At 55.0% G+C, this 17941-nt stretch overlaps 1 protein-coding gene across 4 annotated transcripts in view; it reads left to right on the top strand.

Annotated features, from left to right (window-relative positions):
- The window catches only part of SMAD3 (SMAD family member 3), a 116366-nt gene extending 98520 nt beyond the window's left edge, over positions 1 to 17846 (top strand). For all 4 annotated transcript variants that reach the window (XM_044231368.1, XM_044231370.1, XM_044231371.1 and 1 more), the window contains exons 6-9: positions 6221 to 6433; positions 8244 to 8381; positions 10704 to 10848; positions 13355 to 17846. In XM_044231368.1, coding sequence (XP_044087303.1) covers positions 6221 to 6433; positions 8244 to 8381; positions 10704 to 10848; positions 13355 to 13478 — 620 coding nt within the window. In that variant the 3' untranslated portion in view covers positions 13479 to 17846. The remainder of the gene's footprint in view (positions 1 to 6220; positions 6434 to 8243; positions 8382 to 10703; positions 10849 to 13354) is intronic.
- Positions 17847 to 17941: the final 95 nt, after the last annotated feature.

Raw genomic sequence — 17941 nt, 5'->3', positions numbered from 1 at the left:
TGGGTGGGAAGGTGGCAATGAGTGGCCGATGTCTAACTGTCTAGGACACAACCAAGCCGTCCGGAGAGATGCCGGGGCTGGCCCTGCTGACTTTGGAAGCCATTAGCCTGTGGGCAGCCTTTCCCAAAGTGGGGTCAGGGAGACAGGGTTTTGTCATCACCAGAGTTTGGAAACCTGTGCCGTAAGCCCCCCCACCCCATACCTCCCTTCCCTGGGCACGCAGGGCACTCACGTGGGCAGGCCTCTGAGCAGCCCTGTGCAAGGGAGGCCCGTTGGTTGGAAACTTTTCGCCCCCGCATCTGAGCGCTGCTGAAACACTTTGCTCTCATAACCTATCAGCCATCTGTAGGATCTCACCCTGGAAACTCTGACAGAGATCCGGCTGAAGTCCTGGGAGTGGGTGAATTGGGAAAGGGAAACCCAGCTCGAGGAGGAAGGAAGGCCAGAGAGGGACTGATTGGGTGCCCTGGGAGGGAGGAGGTTGGGGAAGAGGCTGGGGGATAGGGGAGAGCTGGGTCCAGCAGCCAGAGGGGTGGGAGGCCAGTGAGCAGGTAGGAAGGAGAGGCCTTGAGGTGACGTTGGGAGTTCAAGGGCACCCTCGGAGCACCTGCGGGGAAAGGTGGGGGCTGAGGTCAGGCAGTGGTATGGGCAGGGCAAGTAAAAGGCAAGATGACAGTAGGGAAGGATGGGGACATCTCAGGACATTGGACTATTTCCTGCAAAGCAATTATGTGGGAAGAGAGGAAACAGAGGACATCTGGGTCGCTCCTCATTTCCTTCCCACTCCGGGCAAGAGACTCAGGCTCCTGCCACAGCAAGGCCACTCCTGGTGACGGGGTAGGGCCCAGATGAGTGACTGCCCGCCAGCTCAGCTCCTTGTCAGAGGCAGGCTCTGGGGAGAGCCGGCTCCGTCTTGCAGGGAAGGGATGTGAGCAGGTGACAAGCCTGTGCTTCCACATCGTGCTCCATGAGTCACCTGGGCTTTCCTGAGCCCTGAAGCCAAGGATTGGGCCGAATGGAGGGGAAGGAGAAGGGAAGTGGGAAGAGGAAAAAGATAAGGAGCTAGACCCTGACGGTGAGTAAGTGGTTCTTGCTTTAAAGGGAGACATTTGGGAAGGGGTCTTGACCGATGGAGAAGAGGTACCAGGGAGCACCTCCGGGGTAGCGGCTACATTGGAGCTGGACCAGGTGACAGTTCCCAGAGTGCCTCTCATGGAAGCTCTCTTCCTCTCCTCCCTGAAAGAGGCTGTGGTCCAGCTGACAGCCTGGCTGGTTCCAGGTGTCTTCCCGCTGCCACATAGAGCTCTTGCTATGGTCTCCTCGGGCTCTGATCTCCTCAAGCTTAAGAAATTACAGGCGTCTTGATGACAGCAAGGCAGCCGCTGGTCTTGGCTGCAGCAAACTGGTCTTAGCTGGAAGAGCAGGGGGCTGCTGTCCATGCACACCTCGTTTTATTGTCCTCCCCCTTAAGGAGCTAGGTTGGAACTGGAGCCCCAGGTGTGGGGAGCCTGCCATCTTGGGCCTGAGGGAACTAACCTTGGGGGACACAAGTGGCTTTGACGCTTGGAGTGGTGAGGGAATGTTCCAGAGCCATGTGAGCCAGGGCTGAATGGTTGAGCGTGGGTCGATGAGGGGTGGGCAGCCCAGGCAGCAGGGATGGCAGGGACTGAGCTAGGACTGTGGGGGTGCCTGGGGACTAGAGCATGGCATCTCCAGGGCGGGAGGTCACACTGCTTTCCACAGGGGAGGAGGGCCCAGGCAAAGGCAGTTTGTTCACATTCTGACCTTTACCCTTTGTGATTCTGGTGCTTTGCCCGCTCCTAGCTTTTGATTCATCGTAGAAAGTTAATTTCCCCCTGCCGTCCCCCACTCCTTTTCCTTTACCGGATTTGGATCTCTTGCACATGTTTTTAATAGGCATCCCTTAATCCAAGCGTTGCCTTCTGGGTTTTATTCTGTTTTCTTTTCCTTAAACAAAACAGAAAGTCTATGCCAGCTTGGAATAGGGCTTAAAAGCGAAGCCAGCCAGCGCCGTCAGGCTGGCGGGGAGCCAGCTGTGAATGAAGTGCCCCACGCCCCTCGAGAAGTCTGGCTGATACCATGCTGGTGGGGGCAGGGGGCAGAGAGCGGTGGGAGCGGGAAGTTCCTGCGGCTCCAACACCTCTGCTCTGGGACGAGCGATGAGCCCAGACGCAGCAGTCTGCCCGGGAGCAGGGCCGTGTGCAGGGGCAGCCTTGGGCACACACCATTGTCCTGTATGCCAGGTGTGCCGAGTCTGTGGCCTGGAGATGCAAAACCACTGTCAGGGAGGCAAGTGCCCTTAGCCCTGGGAGAGTCATCCTCTCACAGGAGTCTCTGTGTGGCATGTCTTCAGGTCCTTTGCAAGGAGCGATCTTATGCAAGATGGTCTTTGCATTTGTTGGAAGACTCTTGGAATTCAGGCTGGCTGGCTTGATGATTGTGGGAGGAGATTCAGGTTGCCACCTGATTTCTTAAAAGATTTCTTTGGAGACTAAGGGCCAGGGCATGCTTTGATTCCCCTGCAGAACTTGTCAGCATTGTCTGTACACAACCAGAGACACATAGCATGTGATGTTCCCTTTTTGCCTTGTCTGCTATAGGGAGCTCAGAGCCAAGCTGAGTGCTCTCTCAGTAACCTTAACCCGTGATTTTACTGTTTATAATGTTCTCATTTCCAGCATCCTGACTTTTTATTTTTCTTGTACTTAACCGTGATATGGATAAGTCTTTGGGTGGGAAATAAAAATGAGGATACATGTGCTGTTTAAGAATAAGTTGCCGTTCAAGGGAGAACCCGGAGGTGGCGACCATACATTTTGGTCTGCAGCTCCCTTTGAAGAGGTTCCTTGAGGAGGGGCAGCTGAGAGGTGCCAGGAGGGGCAGAGGTGAAAGGCACGGCTGGGTCTTAGGTGTTTCTGGAGACTTGTGACTACATGGCTGGGGGCACTGCCCCGGCTCAGTCCTGCTTCCAAACACAGGCCAGCTCATCCGAACAGCACACAGGAAAACGGTACCCTTCAGACTTGGCCTTGGCCTGACTGCCCTGCCCTCCCCCACACCCCCAACTCCTCAAACTAGCATCTCTTTAATTATGTGTCAGGCTCCCGAGTCCAGCGTTTTCCACCACATTGTCCAATGTGTATCTGTAAGTTGCAGGGGTGTTTAGATAAGGGCTCAGATCTGCTTGGGGGGCCTCTTGGGCCAGGACCCCAAGCCTGTCTCTGGTTCTGAGATGCCTCAAAGCCCACATTTCCCCTGAGTGGTTCTGGCACCACACTACCCAATGGGTGGCCTGTGGCTTTTCTTCTTTTGATGGGTAGCTGTGCCAGGCTTCCTGGGAGCCAGGCTCTCTCTCTCTTCTGTCTGCACTAAGCCCAGGGGGTGCTGGAAGGCTTTATGATTTGGGATGAGGACTCTGTTCTGTACTTTGCTGGGGACGCCAAGGCCCGTGCAGAGCAGCCCCAGCTGCCTCTCCAGGCTGACCTCAGCCAGATGCACAGTGACCTGGATGGTCTGCACTAGGCATCTTCCAGGAAAGTTGCAGTGGCTGTCCAGGCCGGGGGAGCTCACAAAGGAAGACCAGCAGAGCCAGCCCCTGGGCAGTGGTGGTCAGCAGCCCCTGCTCAGGATTTCTTGCCTCCGACGTGTTGCCCGACCCTTTTGAGTGCCTGGATTACACTTGGATTTCTTGGTGTTTTTTTTTTTTTTTTTTAAGGTCGCCAAAGCAACATAGCTCACATTTTAGTGACCACATTGTTTAAAATATAGCTTATCTCATTGGAATGTCGGAGCGTGGAGTGACACCAGAGCCGGATGGGGCCCATGTGGCTCAACCCGTCCTCTGGGGCCCAGGCCACAAGCCACGGTCGCCCCTGCCCCATCACTCCTCCCTCCCCCTTTAAAAGTAGCCCCTACCGTCTCTCATCTTCCCTGGGAAGAGAGGAGAGGGCCAAGGATGTTTTACTTCCTCGCGGTGGAGGCCAGGACAGGAGCAGGACGTACTCAGGTTCACATACATCCTCAGTTTAATCATCAGCACCACGTATGGAATGCTTGATGCGTGCCCCGCGCTTTTGGGATTTCTCCCGGTCGGTCCGCAGACTGGGTGGTGTTGGTGCAGGGGGCTGCCCGTCCCGTGGCTGTGGAGAGCCACATGTCAAGCTGAAACCCTCAGAGCTGGTCTGGTTTGCTCACGGTCGCAGAGCTGATCCGTGTGGAGCACAGAGCGCGTTCCGGGCCGCCGGGCGGTGAAGCCTGGGCTCCGTGACCTGACTAAAGCTGGAAGGCGGTGGTCTCCACGCAGGGGCTCTTCTGCCCCTTCAAAGACAGCTGGCAGTGTCTGGAGCCATTTGTCCGTGTCCCGGCTGGGGTGGGGGTGATGGATGTGTGCCGCTGGCATTTAGTGGGTGCTGCTACAAAGCCTGTAACAGAAGGGGCTCCCCACTCCCCAGTCCAAGGATCATTTGGCTCAAGATGTTGATGATGCTGGGGCAAAGAGGCTGATCTAGGTGTCCTAGCCCTCCCCACAGATGCTTTCTGGGCCTGTGCTGAGTGCAGGAATGTTACCGATCTGCATCTTCTCACACACGGGGTAGGCGTTCTCCTTCCCCTGAGAAGGGATCATAGGCACAGACCCCACAAGTAGATCTGGGCCCTCGGCCCGGCAAGCCCCTCCCAGAACAGTTTCTGATTTTTTTTTTTTCCTCTTGTGCTTCACACATTTCCAAAGTCCTGGTGAGCAGATTTCCCCCGGGGTTCTCACTCCAGGCAGTGAGCTGGGGTCTCTGGCCAGGGCTCAGCACTGGCATGGTGAGCCTTTCCTGTCCCTTGTACCCGATCCCGCAGATGCACCCTAAGTACTCAGGGGACTCCAAATATATTTAATATCAGGCTGGAGGTCTAAGACGGAGGAGTGAGAAGGGGCGGGGCCTCCTTGGTTCTCCAAGAGGGAGGTGGATTCACATAGGCAGTGAGGGGGGTCAGGACGATACTCCACCCCATGCTGGGGCCGTGCAGGGCAGGGAGGCTGGACCGGTGTGCTGGGGAGTCCTGTTAGGATGCTGCAGCACGGATGGCAGGGAGGAAGGACAGGGGCCTGGCCCAGGGCCAAACATGGACCCAGTAGGGTGTCAGAAATGATGCAGGGAGGAGGGCCAGGGTCCCGGACAGGTGTGGACTAGGGTGGCTGGAGGTGACAGGAAGGTGAGGGAGTTCCAGGAAAGATGATGCCGGGGGGGGGGATTGTGTAATGGGAAACCTCTATTTCAGGGTTCCCAGCTCTTATTAGAAAGAGAACTGGTGTCTCCCAAGATGGCAGCTTTGCTTTGAGGAGCTCTTGGTTGAGACCACAGGACAAATGGAGAATTTCTTTTTTTTTTTTTTTTTAAGAGTTTATTTATTTATTTGACAGAGAGAGATCACAGTAGGCAGAGAGGCAGACAGAGAGAGGGGAAGGGAAGCAGGCTCCCTGCTGAGCAGAGAGCCCGATGCGGGACTCGATCCCAGGACCCTGAGATCATGACCCGAGCCGAAGGCAGCGGCTCAACCCACTGAGCCACCCAGGCGGAAAATTTCTTTTAGGTGGCTTTGTGTCTTAGCCATCCCGACAGACAGCAGTTTGTTTCTGTAACAGCTGTGGGTTCACTCCGTGGACCATGCACGTGTGGTCAGAGGCCCAGTGCCCTGTGGGCACCCCCCACCCCCCACAGCCTGGGCTTTGCCAGCCTTGTCATCTTACAGGCTAGGACTCTGAGGCTCGACAGGCTCGGAGTGCCTGAGACCAGGCAGAGCCGAAAGCTGAAAGCCCGTCTGAGGCCAGCAGGCTGGGAGGTGACCGTGTGGGTGGCACGGCCACCCCTGGGGAACCTGCCAGGCCTGTTCAGCAGGCTTGCCCAGGTGTTGGGTGGTGCCTGGCCCTCCTTGAAGACAGCATGAACCCAAGGCCAGCCAGGCAGGACGGGGCCCTTTATGAGCTAAGACTAAATGAAAGCGGCAAGGCGAGTGGAGAAGCCCTTTTCCAAACGCTAGAGTACTTTAGCACATTGGATCCTGCAGGCTTCGGGAGGACAAGGCACGCGGTCTGGGGATTGTAACACCCTCGGAGAGGTACAGAAATAGCCTTGCAGAGCAGCCAGGGGAGCTTGCTGGGGAGCAGGCGAACTAGGGGCCCCTGACCCAGTAGCCTGGCTTGTCTCCCCAGACCTGCAGCCTGTCACCTACTGCGAGCCAGCCTTCTGGTGCTCCATCTCCTACTATGAACTGAACCAGCGCGTTGGGGAAACATTCCACGCCTCGCAGCCTTCCATGACCGTGGACGGCTTCACCGACCCCTCCAATTCGGAGCGCTTCTGCCTGGGGCTGCTCTCCAACGTCAACAGGAACGCGGCTGTGGAGCTCACGCGGAGGCACATCGGTAAGGGCACCCCGTCTCCTCATCCACCCCCCTCCCCACCCCCAGCGGGGCCCCAGCAGCCTGGGCCCAGAACCCACCGCCCCCCACCCCCACCCCGCTGAGCTGTACCTTCTGCTGGGACCTGGGGAAAGGACCCACTTCCCCAGCCAGCCCCCAAACTCTGTATTGCCCTATTTAGGGGCCAGGCCAGAAAAGGTCACATTGCTTGGTCACTCCCATTCGAAAACACAGATTAAGTCTGAAGAGGGGAAACCCAAGGACGAAAATACTCACTTGAGGGGATAAAAAATGGCAAATCTATGAAAAGGGCAATATATGTGATTATCTTAATATACCCCTAAAGGAATGACTGCTAGGTGGATAGGTAGGTGGTGTCCGGAGTGATCTTTTATTAATTTCATATAGGTTGCCAGAACCTTCTAACACCCAGAACATATTTAAGAGACCACTTTGTTTATGGAAGAGGGAGCTGTGTGTGTGTCACTTGGATATCTGTAGTTTGGGGATCCTGGGTCCCTCAGAAGACCCTGGAGATGGTATAATAGGGTATGATCAGTCCAGAGCCCCTGAGCTCCAGGGCAAACCCCGGAGCTGGGCAGGGTACCAGTGGGTCTGGTCCTAACTGCACCAGAGCACCCTTGATCTTGTCCATATCATGTCTTGAGTTTTCATGGAAAATTTCACTTAAAGAGAGAATTTTATGGTTAAAAATGAAACGTTGGGAAGCCATGGGTCTGGGCCTGGGTTCTCATTCTCCAGGGAACAACCTGATGCCCACGGGAGAGGAGAGCCTTGCTGAGGCCACACCCTGAGTGTGACCTAGTTGGAGACAAACAGCCCCCTGCCACTGAGCCCTCAGCCTTACCAGACAGCGTCCATATTTGTTTTACGTTAAAAAAAATATGGGTCCTGAGCGGCATCCACAGGTGTTTGCTTGTTCTCCTTACGCTTTTCTATATTTTAAAAATAGTGGTTCAGACAGGCACGAGGTCAAGTGGGACAGAAACCAGGGGGCCGCTGGGAGTTCTGCCTCCTCGGCCCATGATGGCCCCAGGAGGCAGAACTCCCAGCGGCCCCCTGGTTTCTGTCCCACTTGACCTCGTGCCTGTAGAATCTAGCTCCATCTTCCAGCCCTCTGGGCCTCTTCCCCAGAAGCAGCAACAGAGGCCATCGTCCCGTGCAGAAGAGCCTCCCCGGACTGAGAGCAGCCCTCATGTCAGCGTGTTTACGTAACTGCTTGCTCGGCTTGCAGAGCCAGCTTAAAAATAATTCCTGTCCATCTGGAATGGATTTAAGAGATGGAGGAAAAGTGAATGACAGAAACCTATGGAATGTTTTAGAAAAATGCACAGAGGGGAGAAGGTACGGGGGTGGCATGAAGCCATCCCGGTCATGAAGGGCTCCTGGGATGTCTGCTGAATGAGTTTCTGTTGCATCTCCCGCTCAGAGGGCGCTGTGTGGGGCTCGGCCACCCTTTGAGGTGCGTGGGAGCATCGCCCATCTTCTGAAGAGACGGAGGCTCCGAGGCGGAGGAACTTGATGTTGGCCCGTGGCTTGTCTGTGGCCAAGGCCATCATGCAGACTTAGCCCATGCCCCTTCCCTGCAACACTGGCCGCCCCGCGTTAGGGGACCTGGTGTCACCCCCACACCCCCTGCGGGTTTAAACTTGGACTCTGGGTCCTGTTTTCTGGTGAGGCTGGCGGGGAAGCAGTTGCTCAGAGCACTGGCTGCAGCTTGGGCCCCTTGGCGTGCCTCTGCTGGCCCTGGGGCCAGCCCCACCCCAGTCCAGTCTGACCCCCGTCTCTCCAGGGCGAGGCGTGCGGCTGTACTACATTGGAGGGGAGGTCTTCGCAGAGTGCCTCAGCGACAGCGCCATCTTCGTCCAGTCGCCCAACTGTAACCAGCGCTATGGCTGGCACCCGGCCACCGTCTGTAAGATCCCGCCAGGTATGAGCTCTCACAGCCCCACCCCGTGGTGCTTCCGGGATGCCGGGGCTTTCTCCATCCTTACCTTTTCTCCTCTTCTGTGTTTGTACTGCCAGCCTGGAGGGGCTTCATAGAGGTTTTGTCTTGTCTTACTGGCCGACCGCGCTCTCCTTGACTCCCCGGGAGCAGACGCAGCCTCTGATGGCTCTGCCTTTGATCCGCGGCCACTCGCTTGCTGCCCTGCGTGCACAGATGCACAGGCATCATGCTTTTGTCCTTCACTCCACAAACTCACACGGCATGTGGGCGCCATGCCAGGTGCTTGAGGGAGATGGAGGGGTCTGGGAGGCCCTGTTGCTGTCCCCACAGACCTTACAGACAGGCTAAGTGTATGAGACAAAGACACAAATGGGTTTAATACAAGGAAAGGTACTAATCACCAAGGAAGCAGCAGAGATAAGGTGCTCTTGGATCCAGGGAGAAAAACTCATTTAAGTGTTGGGATGGATCAGGGAAGGCTTCCTGAAGGTGGCACACAGGCATTGAGGGCTGGCCAGCATTCGGCACAGGGTGGCAGTTGGGGTGGGGACCTCGAGGGTACATTAGGGTCAGTGCCCCGGGGGCAAGTAGGGGAGAGGCCTCTCTCTGGCTGGAGGGGCCATGTAAGAAGCAGGAAGTGTTTAGAAAGCGTGATGGGGCCAGGCCCCAGAAGGATGCAAGAAAGTTCTGCTTTTATTCTGGGAAGCTCTTGTGGGTTTTCTGTGTAGAACTGATGAATCCCACCTGTATTCCAAGAAATGGCTACAAGCTGCTCCCCAGAAGGGGGCTTGGATAGGGCCACAGCTATGCAGCAACATAGGCAGAGAGACAGACCCCATTCAGGCCTCTGAACCTAGAAAACCCAGGCCGAGAGCCCCGCCAGAGCCCGCTTCTCACAGGCACACAGGCCCAGGCCATGCTGCTGACAGAGTGTGGGCTGTGACTGGGCTGGTACGGGGTGTGGTATGTGTTTCCTCCTCTTGGTAGCAGATGATAACAGAGTGATGAGCTTTGGGCAGGGTCAGCACAGTCTTCTCCCATTATCCTGGCTCCTCGGGTGAGGAGACAAGTTCAGAGAGGGTAAGCCACCTGCACCCAGGCACACGGCTATGGAGTGGCTGAGCTGGGAGGAGCCTAGGATGGTGAGACCGTGGAGTCCAGTGGTCCCTCTGCTTCTCGGCTGGGAGTTGGACCCCACCTGCTGTCCTGTGTCACCAGACTTCCCCTTGGAGAAAAAGTAAACTGGAAGCTCAGTTGTGTTCCTGGCCTTGTGGCTACTCCCTTCCCCAGGCATCCCACACCTTTCTGGGGAGGGCTGCCTTGGCCCTGGTGGGGTTTGTTATCATAGACCATAGGAGCTAGGAGGACCCCCGAGGCCAGCCTCCCATTTTACAAAGGAGACCCAGGCTTATGAAGAGAAAGTGACCGGCCCAGAGTCACACAGCAAGATTAGGAGTCCGGTGTTGGCCTATTAATAAATGTCACCTTAGCTCACCTGTTGGGTATTTCTAGCATGTTCTGTTGTTATTTTTCTGATTGACATATTCAGGCATTCAGGCAGTACGACTTCAGGAGATTTATTACAAACTTCATTTGGGCCTGGCTCGGGTTTTACTGCCTGGAGAGTTAGACACACATCTTCACTTTGCTGCGAGTATCACCCTGACCCAGCCATGTGCCCCAAGGCCAAACTGTGGCCCGAGTCTCTTGCTCCTTCCTGGTCCCAGGTGGATTCAGCAGGGAAGCCCGGGTAGAAGGTACCCTGGGACCCTGTGCCGAGCCACCTGTTGGAACAGCAGGCTGAGGAGCCTTTCGTCTGGCCTGTTTCCCCTACGCCTACTTCAAGGGCTCCTGCTCCCTGGGTGGTCAGCCATGCCCTACACAGCCATGGGCATTCTGGCTTAGGTACCTTATCTCTCTGGTCCCTGGAGTCCTGCCTTGGCCCTTTTGCCCAGGGCAAGGCCCACCTCTCCAAACCCTTCCTCAGGTTGTTAGGTCACTGGCTTTACAGTCTTCCTCAGCCTTCCCTGGCTCCAGGAGCTGGGGCTCACAGGCCGGTGTTGAATCCAGCCCTGCGTGTTGGACACTGAGGTGGGGCCGGCTTCAGGGGCAGGGACTGAGGGGGCCTGTCCCTAGCGTGGCGCTGAGTGCGGAGTATGGGGCGAACGCACGGAATAACTGTGTGCCACTTTGGCCGGGTGAGGTATGCTGTTCTGGATGACCCAGGGGTGGCTTCAGCCAGCAGTGGGGCTCTGGATGTGTGTGCCTCTGTCCCCACAAGCACTGTTTTTGTTCTTTTGGCAGGGTGCAACCTGAAGATCTTCAACAACCAGGAGTTTGCCGCCCTCCTGGCTCAGTCCGTCAACCAGGGCTTCGAGGCGGTCTACCAGTTGACCCGGATGTGCACCATCCGCATGAGCTTCGTCAAAGGCTGGGGAGCGGAATACAGGTCAGGTCTGGGTGCCACCTGTCATGGGGGCCCGACTGCACAGGACTCAAGCAGCAGAGCAGGGGCCCCTTAGAGATAAGATAGGCCACCCTCCCCCCAGAGAGCAGAGACCAAGGATCAGAGGCCATGGCTCGGCGGGCCGGGAGGGCCCAAGCCACGCTGGGTAAGGAAGACCTGAGCAAGGCAGTGTCTCAAGCACCAGAAACACATCTTCCTCACCATCACCCTAGCCGGGGTCTCTGGCACCACTGCCGGTGCACAGATGAGAGGACCAAGGCCCAGGGAGGGAAAGTGACTCACCTGAAGTCACATCATTAGCGGAAAAGCTGAGCCTAGCACTCTGCCTCTTGGCTTCTTGCTCGTTGTACATTTTGGGCAGATGATTTTAGGACAGCCCTCTCCAAGGAGTTGTTCTGCCCTTCTCTGGGGCTCTGCCTCTGATGGAGGTGACCCTGAGGAGCTCAGGTATTAAAATTGAGAGGCAGATGGGAGGAGAGAAGATTTGGGTAGTCAAAAAGGAACAGAGTTTACTCGCTAAGAAAGGAGTTTTATTTATTTATTTTTTCAGAATTTCAGATACTGGTTTAAACATAGCCCTGGTCAGGTCTACCTGGTCTCTTCTGTTGAATCTCCCAGAGCATTCTGCTTTGGGTTTGGCGAAGCTGGTCCCTTTTCTTTCCACGCCTAGACTGGAGGGTGTGAGGGCCAGAGCCCTGTGGCCCTCCGGCCCCCAGCTGCTGTGGCAGACGCAGAGGAGCCCGCGAGGCAGCCTGGGCCAGTGCCTTGCGAGTGACTGCCCCCTTCTCTTCATTTTTCCAGATGTTTGGAATCCATTTTGTTTTGTAGTCATTCTGCACCCAGGCCAAACCCATTTCAGTATTGGCTCTGGGCCACCGTTTGTAATGAAATCCAGATGAGCATGACTTATGGAAAGTCAGATTCTCATTAGAGGATTTCGGTCCGTAAAGTCCTCTCTTATTTACCGTATTTGAGCTGCTATTCCCTGTGTCTGCCCCACAGGCCCAGGGAACACAGCACCTTGGTCTGGGGAGGGAGGGGGCGTCTCTGTAAAATCCAGGATGAGTGACTAACCGAGTAATGAAAGTAGTCAGGCCTCTCAGGAGAACTTACAGCCCAGTTATGACAGCCTGAGGAGATGAGCCCAGGCCCGAGGGCCCAGCCCAAGAGAGATTTTAGCCCACATTTTGGTCCCGGCTGAAATCATTTATGGGACCAGAGTGAAAGGTTACAAAATTAGTATTTTTCTTTCAGTGGGGAAGGGAACTACTTAGCTGGACACCAATGGAAAAGAGCCAGATAGAAGTCCTTTTGCTCTTCCTACACCCAGACTTCTCAGAGGACTGTACTCAGGCATTTCAGGTCAGAGAGGCACCCTGGGGTCCACAAGCCCATCTAGAAACCTCCAGCCTGGGCCAAGCAAGGAGGGCAATGGCCTCGAGCTAAAAGCCCTCAAGCTTGCACACCACAGTGGCCCTCCAGCTCCCAAGTGCTGGGAGGAGGTCCCTTGGTGGTGGAAGCCTTTCCCTAGGGGCACTGTGTCACCATGTGGGACATGCTGCCAGCACGTGGGGTCCTGTGTGGCCTACCGCGTCACTGCCACCTGGCAGCCCCACAGAGCTGCCTAATGGGCGGGTGCGGCCCCTTCCCAGAACAGTCTTGCCCTCCTTCTGCCTCTTGGGCCAAAGAGAGAGTAAGGTTTCATCCCTCCTGTCAGATGGCCAACAGCGGGGAGGGCCCCGGGCCCAGGCCTCTCACCTCCAGCTGGCACAAGCGCCTCCGGCCTCAGCAGATAGCCTTTGCTCACTGGAGGCCTTTGGGAGCTCGCCTGTGGGCTGCGTCATCAACCAGCCTGAATTTAGACAAAGTGCTTTGGGGAAAAGAAACGTGTGGTGTGCCTTGGTTTTTTCCAGTAATTGTTCCATGGCTTGCTCAGCTTGTAAGATTTTCCAAAATAAGGCCATAGATGGGAATTATATCAGCACATTGGGAACTGATGGCATGTAGATTCTGTCGGCGCTGTGCAGAAAACACCCCTCCATCAGACAGACACACGTCATCAGGGCCTGCTGGGACCGGACCTGGCCCTGGAGCTGAGGCTGCCCATTCAGGACAGATGGGACCCAGGGAGACCTTGGTTCAGGCTGGAAGTTCTTTATGGGGGGGCCTGTCACAGAAATGGGTGGACAAGTAGGATACCCTGGAATTTGCCTCACACATTTAATCCTTGAAGGGCTATTTCCTTACCTGGCGAGAGAACCTGATTTGTTCAAGGCTCTTTCTTCCTGGTTGGAGGAGTTTGCCCAGGAAGTCTCAGCAAGTCATTGGATCCTCCTCTAGAGCAGGGTCTAGGAAGCCGCCATGGGCCTATCTCTGGCTCTGGCTAGAGGACTCTCATCAAAGCAGGAAGAGGTGTTCTGACTTGTATGTGTGTCCTTCTGCTCCTTTTTGAAGTCTCCCAGCCCACCCCTCTCCCTATGTCTTGCAGGAGACAAACGGTGACCAGCACCCCCTGCTGGATTGAGCTGCACCTGAATGGGCCTTTGCAGTGGCTTGACAAGGTCCTCACTCAGATGGGCTCCCCAAGCATCCGCTGTTCCAGTGTGTCTTAGAGACACTGGGTGTGAAGGGGGAGGGTGGGGGGAGGGTGGGCTTTGGGGGGAAAGGCCGCATAGGAGGAGAAAATTGGAACTCACTATTGTCAATGAAGAAGAAATTTTTTCCCTCAATCAAAGCGGCACTGACCTGTTTTCCAAAACGCAAAAGCAAACCCAGAGATGGATTTTCTGAACAGCTGTGTCTGCCAAACACATGTGCCCTCTGGCCCCCGTTTGCAGGGCAAGAAATGGCTTCTGCTCTGGCGGCTTGAGCAAACAGGTAGTAGTTCACCACCTGCCCCCTCCTCCCAGCCCCCTTCGGATTTAATGACAGCAATCTGGGATGTCACTGTCCAACAGGAAATGGCCCTGGGTTCCGGACTGGAGTGTGAGACTCACCTTGGGTGTTCTAGGTGGGACAGAGCCTGCAGGGGTGGGAGCGAACCTCATGCCTAGCCCTCTGGCGCTTGTGACCAGTGCTTCAGCTGAGCATTCCTGAGCCCCAGCACTCCAGCAGACCCTGCACCCGAGGAGCCGGATTGACTTGGGGTGGGGAGGGGGGCGCATCTGTCCCCTTTCCTCTGACAGCGTCCCGAGAAGGGTGAGCCAGCGTGCTCAGAACATGCGCTCGCGGACAGTGGGGAAAAGTGGACGAGACCCCTCCTCTCAAATTTGTCCTTTCTCACTTGGAACAGTTGGGAGATCTGCTGAGACTCAGCGCTTATACAATGTATATTTTCTCTTCTCGCGTTAATCTCAGAGATTTGAAGCACGTGAGATGGTCACGTGAGGCAGGAGGCAGTTGTCGCATCAGTGGGGTCTGAGCAGAGGCGACGCTCCATTCCGTGGGTCTGCAAGAGCTCACTTGCTATTCTCATGCATCCGGCTCTCCTGGTTTACGTAGTCAGTTGCATTAATTAAATGAGCTTTGTCGTATGCTCGTTTAAATGTTTATTTTCTATTAAAAAATCCTGGGTTGGCACATTGACGGGGAAATCAGCATTGTGGGGGGGCTGGCAACCTCTCTCTCTCAAGGTGAAGCTTTTCCAGGTTTTGTTGAGAAGACACCTGCCAGCACTTCTGGAAACTGAAATTAACAGAAGCAAATGCAACCGAAGGGAAAAAAAAATCTCAGGCCAACACAGGCAAATGAAAAAGGGCTATTAAATTTTTTTTAACACCTTGGAAAATTGGAGCCTTGGAGCACAGAGGTGTGCCGTCTCCACCCCCCCCCCCAGGGATGTAAGATTATCTGGCTTATGGCGGAGGATCATCAGTGACGACTTCAGCAGCTATACTGTGTAAGAAGTACTGTTCCCAGTGGCAATTAGTGAGGAAACTGGTATAAATTATTTCAACTGGAAAAAAATCCCTCCTTTTCAACTGGCCTCTTGCAGAATACAGCATTGCCACTTGTAACTGGGACTTGATTCTTCGTCGCTGTTTTTGTATGAAATGACTTTATCCCATCTTTTTGCATGGATTTCTACCAGGAAAAGCCAAGGGATTTCCCATGGAAGTCCTGTCTCATTCCAGGCAAAGGGCAGAAAATGTCTACTTCTGGCGGGTATAAATATCAAATGTGATGCCGTTTCTGATGCCTTACGGGGGACAGTGGGAGCTTCCTGGTACCTCCCCGGCAGGATCCTAATGCCCCCCCAGCTCTAGCTGTGTGGTTTCCAGGTAGGAGAGCTGCTCTCCAAGCTCCCCGAGGACACAGGAAGAGATGGGAGGAGCACCTTGCCAGACCGATGCTGGTCTCTGACTCAGAGCCCAGAGACCCTACACAACCGCCCTCTCCCTGAGATGGTCAGACACCGAGGGGCCGGGGCTCACCTGCTGTGAAGCCATCTGCCGACTGCTGCTTCCAGGAAGCCGGCTGGGCCTACCTGGATGTGCACGCACGCTCCTGGTCAGGTCTGAGACTTGTGGTGGGGGCACTCCCCTGCGGCCTCCGCTGGTGCCGTGGTGCCCTCCCCCGAAGCCAGGGCAGCGGTTTCCGAGGGCCTGTGTTCTCCATCGGCCTCCTTCTCCTCCTAGGCCTTCCTGTGGCACACAGCCGTCCTCCCGTTTCTTGGGGACTCGCTTCAGGTAACAGCACGGTTTGAGCGATCTGGAGGCTGCGCCTGGATGGGGTCTTGGCACCCCTCATGCTCAGGGCCGAGCGCTACTTTAGGAGGTGTAACGTCTTAGTCTTGTGTTCCTACAAAAGCTTACTTGGCCCCTCTTCTTTATAGACTAGACCCGTGGAGGAAGATGTGAGAGGAGAATGTAGGTAAGTCCACCTCTAGAAGAAATTGTCAGACTTCGAGGTGAGGACTTGGTGCCCTTCCCATCAGAGAGGCTGCAGCTGTACTGGGGGGTGGGGAGGTCTGCAGGGGTAGGGGGGACTTGTGTCATATTAGTGGCCTTTCTTTAAGTCACAAAGCGGTTTTTCTTAGTTTGAAAATCTTGTTGTAGGAATGGCATTTTCATGTTAAAGAGAATTTTTAAAGGACAGTTGATAGGGGCAGGAGAAAATAGGGTAGTCCGGGGCAGGGGTGGAGGGCAGTTTTAACTGCCATGTCCTGGGTGGGGCTCCCCACCCAGTTGCCTTCACCCTGGGGCTAATGCTGCCCCAGCCCCTGAGCCCCGGAGGAGCTAGGCCCGGGCCTGAGGTCCTCAGCTGTGCACCGCCCCCAGGAGCCAACATCTCTTCTCTTCCTTTCCTCCCCCACTCCTCTTCCCAACTTTATTTAGTAACTTAGGTCCTTCCAGCACAAGCCCAGTAGGTAGCTGCCCCAGCGGCTTCGGGTTACAGGCTTGTGCTGGAACATCATCTCAGTTGGCCACCTTCCTGGCGGGCTGCGGACGATCTGACATTTTGAGACAAGCTGAGAGTCAGGAGCGGGAACTCTGACTCCTCTTAGGAAGCGCGCGCGCACACAAGGGCAAGGCTGCTGGCAGACTTTCCCATTGTCCTTATGTTGTCTGTGTTGTATTTTTTTATTGACTGTGGTGATTTTTTAAAAATCATTAATGTATTGGAATGAGCTGTAGCACGTATCTTGTGCTTAGTTTTTTTTCCCTCCATCTTCCCTTGGCTTCCTAGAGTTTGGACCTATCCCGGGGCTAAGTGTTTTTACTCAAACTGCAGGAAAAGGCTTTAAGTAGCATGTTCATGTCACACACGCATGTTATGTCATCTGGGGAGAAGGCAGATGGGGTTTCAGCCTGGGCCCCCAGCTGCTCTGAGACTTTGTACCAGTCTTTCCCCAGCCCAGAGCTCACCTGAGGCCCATCTCTGTTGTCCTTAAAAGGATGAGGAAGACGAATCTGGGGACTGTTCACAGGCCGGTTTCCCAGGGGGGTTACCCATAGCAAGAGTGGGCCTGAGTTTAATGCTGGGCTCTGTGTGACTTTAAGGGGCAGAGTCAGGAGTTGGCCCGAAGATCTATAGTATGTCCCCAGTTTACTAAAAACGTGTCGTACCATTTTTCTTTTTGGGGCCTGAACGTTCCCTTCTAGATCATCCATCTGAGGAGTATCCACTACTTCTCAAGAGGGTAGAAAAGCAAAACACATACCCAGCAGGCTGTGGCTCTGACACGAAGAGGAGGGGTCTCTCATAGAAGGGTGGAAGGCAGTGGGGACATGATGAGGTCCAGGCAACTTTCTAGAAACACAGCTAGCCAATCATGTAAACTGGATTGAGAAATGCTCTCAGTGATTCTGTAACTGATTTTTTTATGCTGAAATAATGTACACTCAAGCATTCTGGTGTTTTTATATTTATGTAATAATTTCTTAAAACCATTCAAGACCGAGAACTATTTAATTGTTTTGGAGAAAGTCAGAAAGGTTTCTCTGGGCAAGAGTCAGGGGCCCAGCCCGTTCTGAACGCTGCTGGTTGAGGGCACAGCGCTCAGCTTCCAGAAGCTACCCGCCCCCCTCCCCCCCAACCAAACTGGCTAAGCATGTGGCAGCACGCACAAATGGGAGGGGGGCTGCAGGCTCATCCCCAAGGGACCTCGGAACCCACCCCCTCTCCCTTCAGAGCAGTTAGATCTCCAGCCACAGGGATGGAGCCGGAGCCCCCTCCCTCCCCTCCTTCACTCACCTCCCTGCTGCTGTGGTGAGGAGGCTCTTCCAGACACTCTGGAGTGGGGTTGGGGGGGTGGGGACAGAGTGTGGAGGGTGTTGGGTGACCTTCACTTCTCAGCCAGCCTGACCTTTGAACACCTTTGTAAAAAGCATGTACGTATTTATAGTGGTTTAGATTTTTCTAACTTTTGTATCTTAAGAGCAGAGCACCTGTTTAAGCATTTTACCCCTATTGTTAAAGATCTGTGTCATCTCTTTCCCCTGTAAGTGCCCTTCTAATAAACTTTTCATTGAAAAGCTCTTCTTGCTGGGTGGGGAGATTTTAAAGGGAGCCCCAAGGGGGTCCCAGGGGCTACAGAAACGTCTTCATCCCCACCCCCCATTCTGCCCCAGCC

This window comes from Neovison vison, chromosome 13 (assembly GCF_020171115.1).
Source record: "Neovison vison isolate M4711 chromosome 13, ASM_NN_V1, whole genome shotgun sequence".
In the NCBI taxonomy this organism is placed as follows: Eukaryota; Metazoa; Chordata; class Mammalia; order Carnivora; family Mustelidae; genus Neogale; species Neogale vison.
The sequence above is the reverse complement of the archived record's forward strand: the minus strand, read 5'-3'. Positions and strand labels throughout refer to the sequence as shown.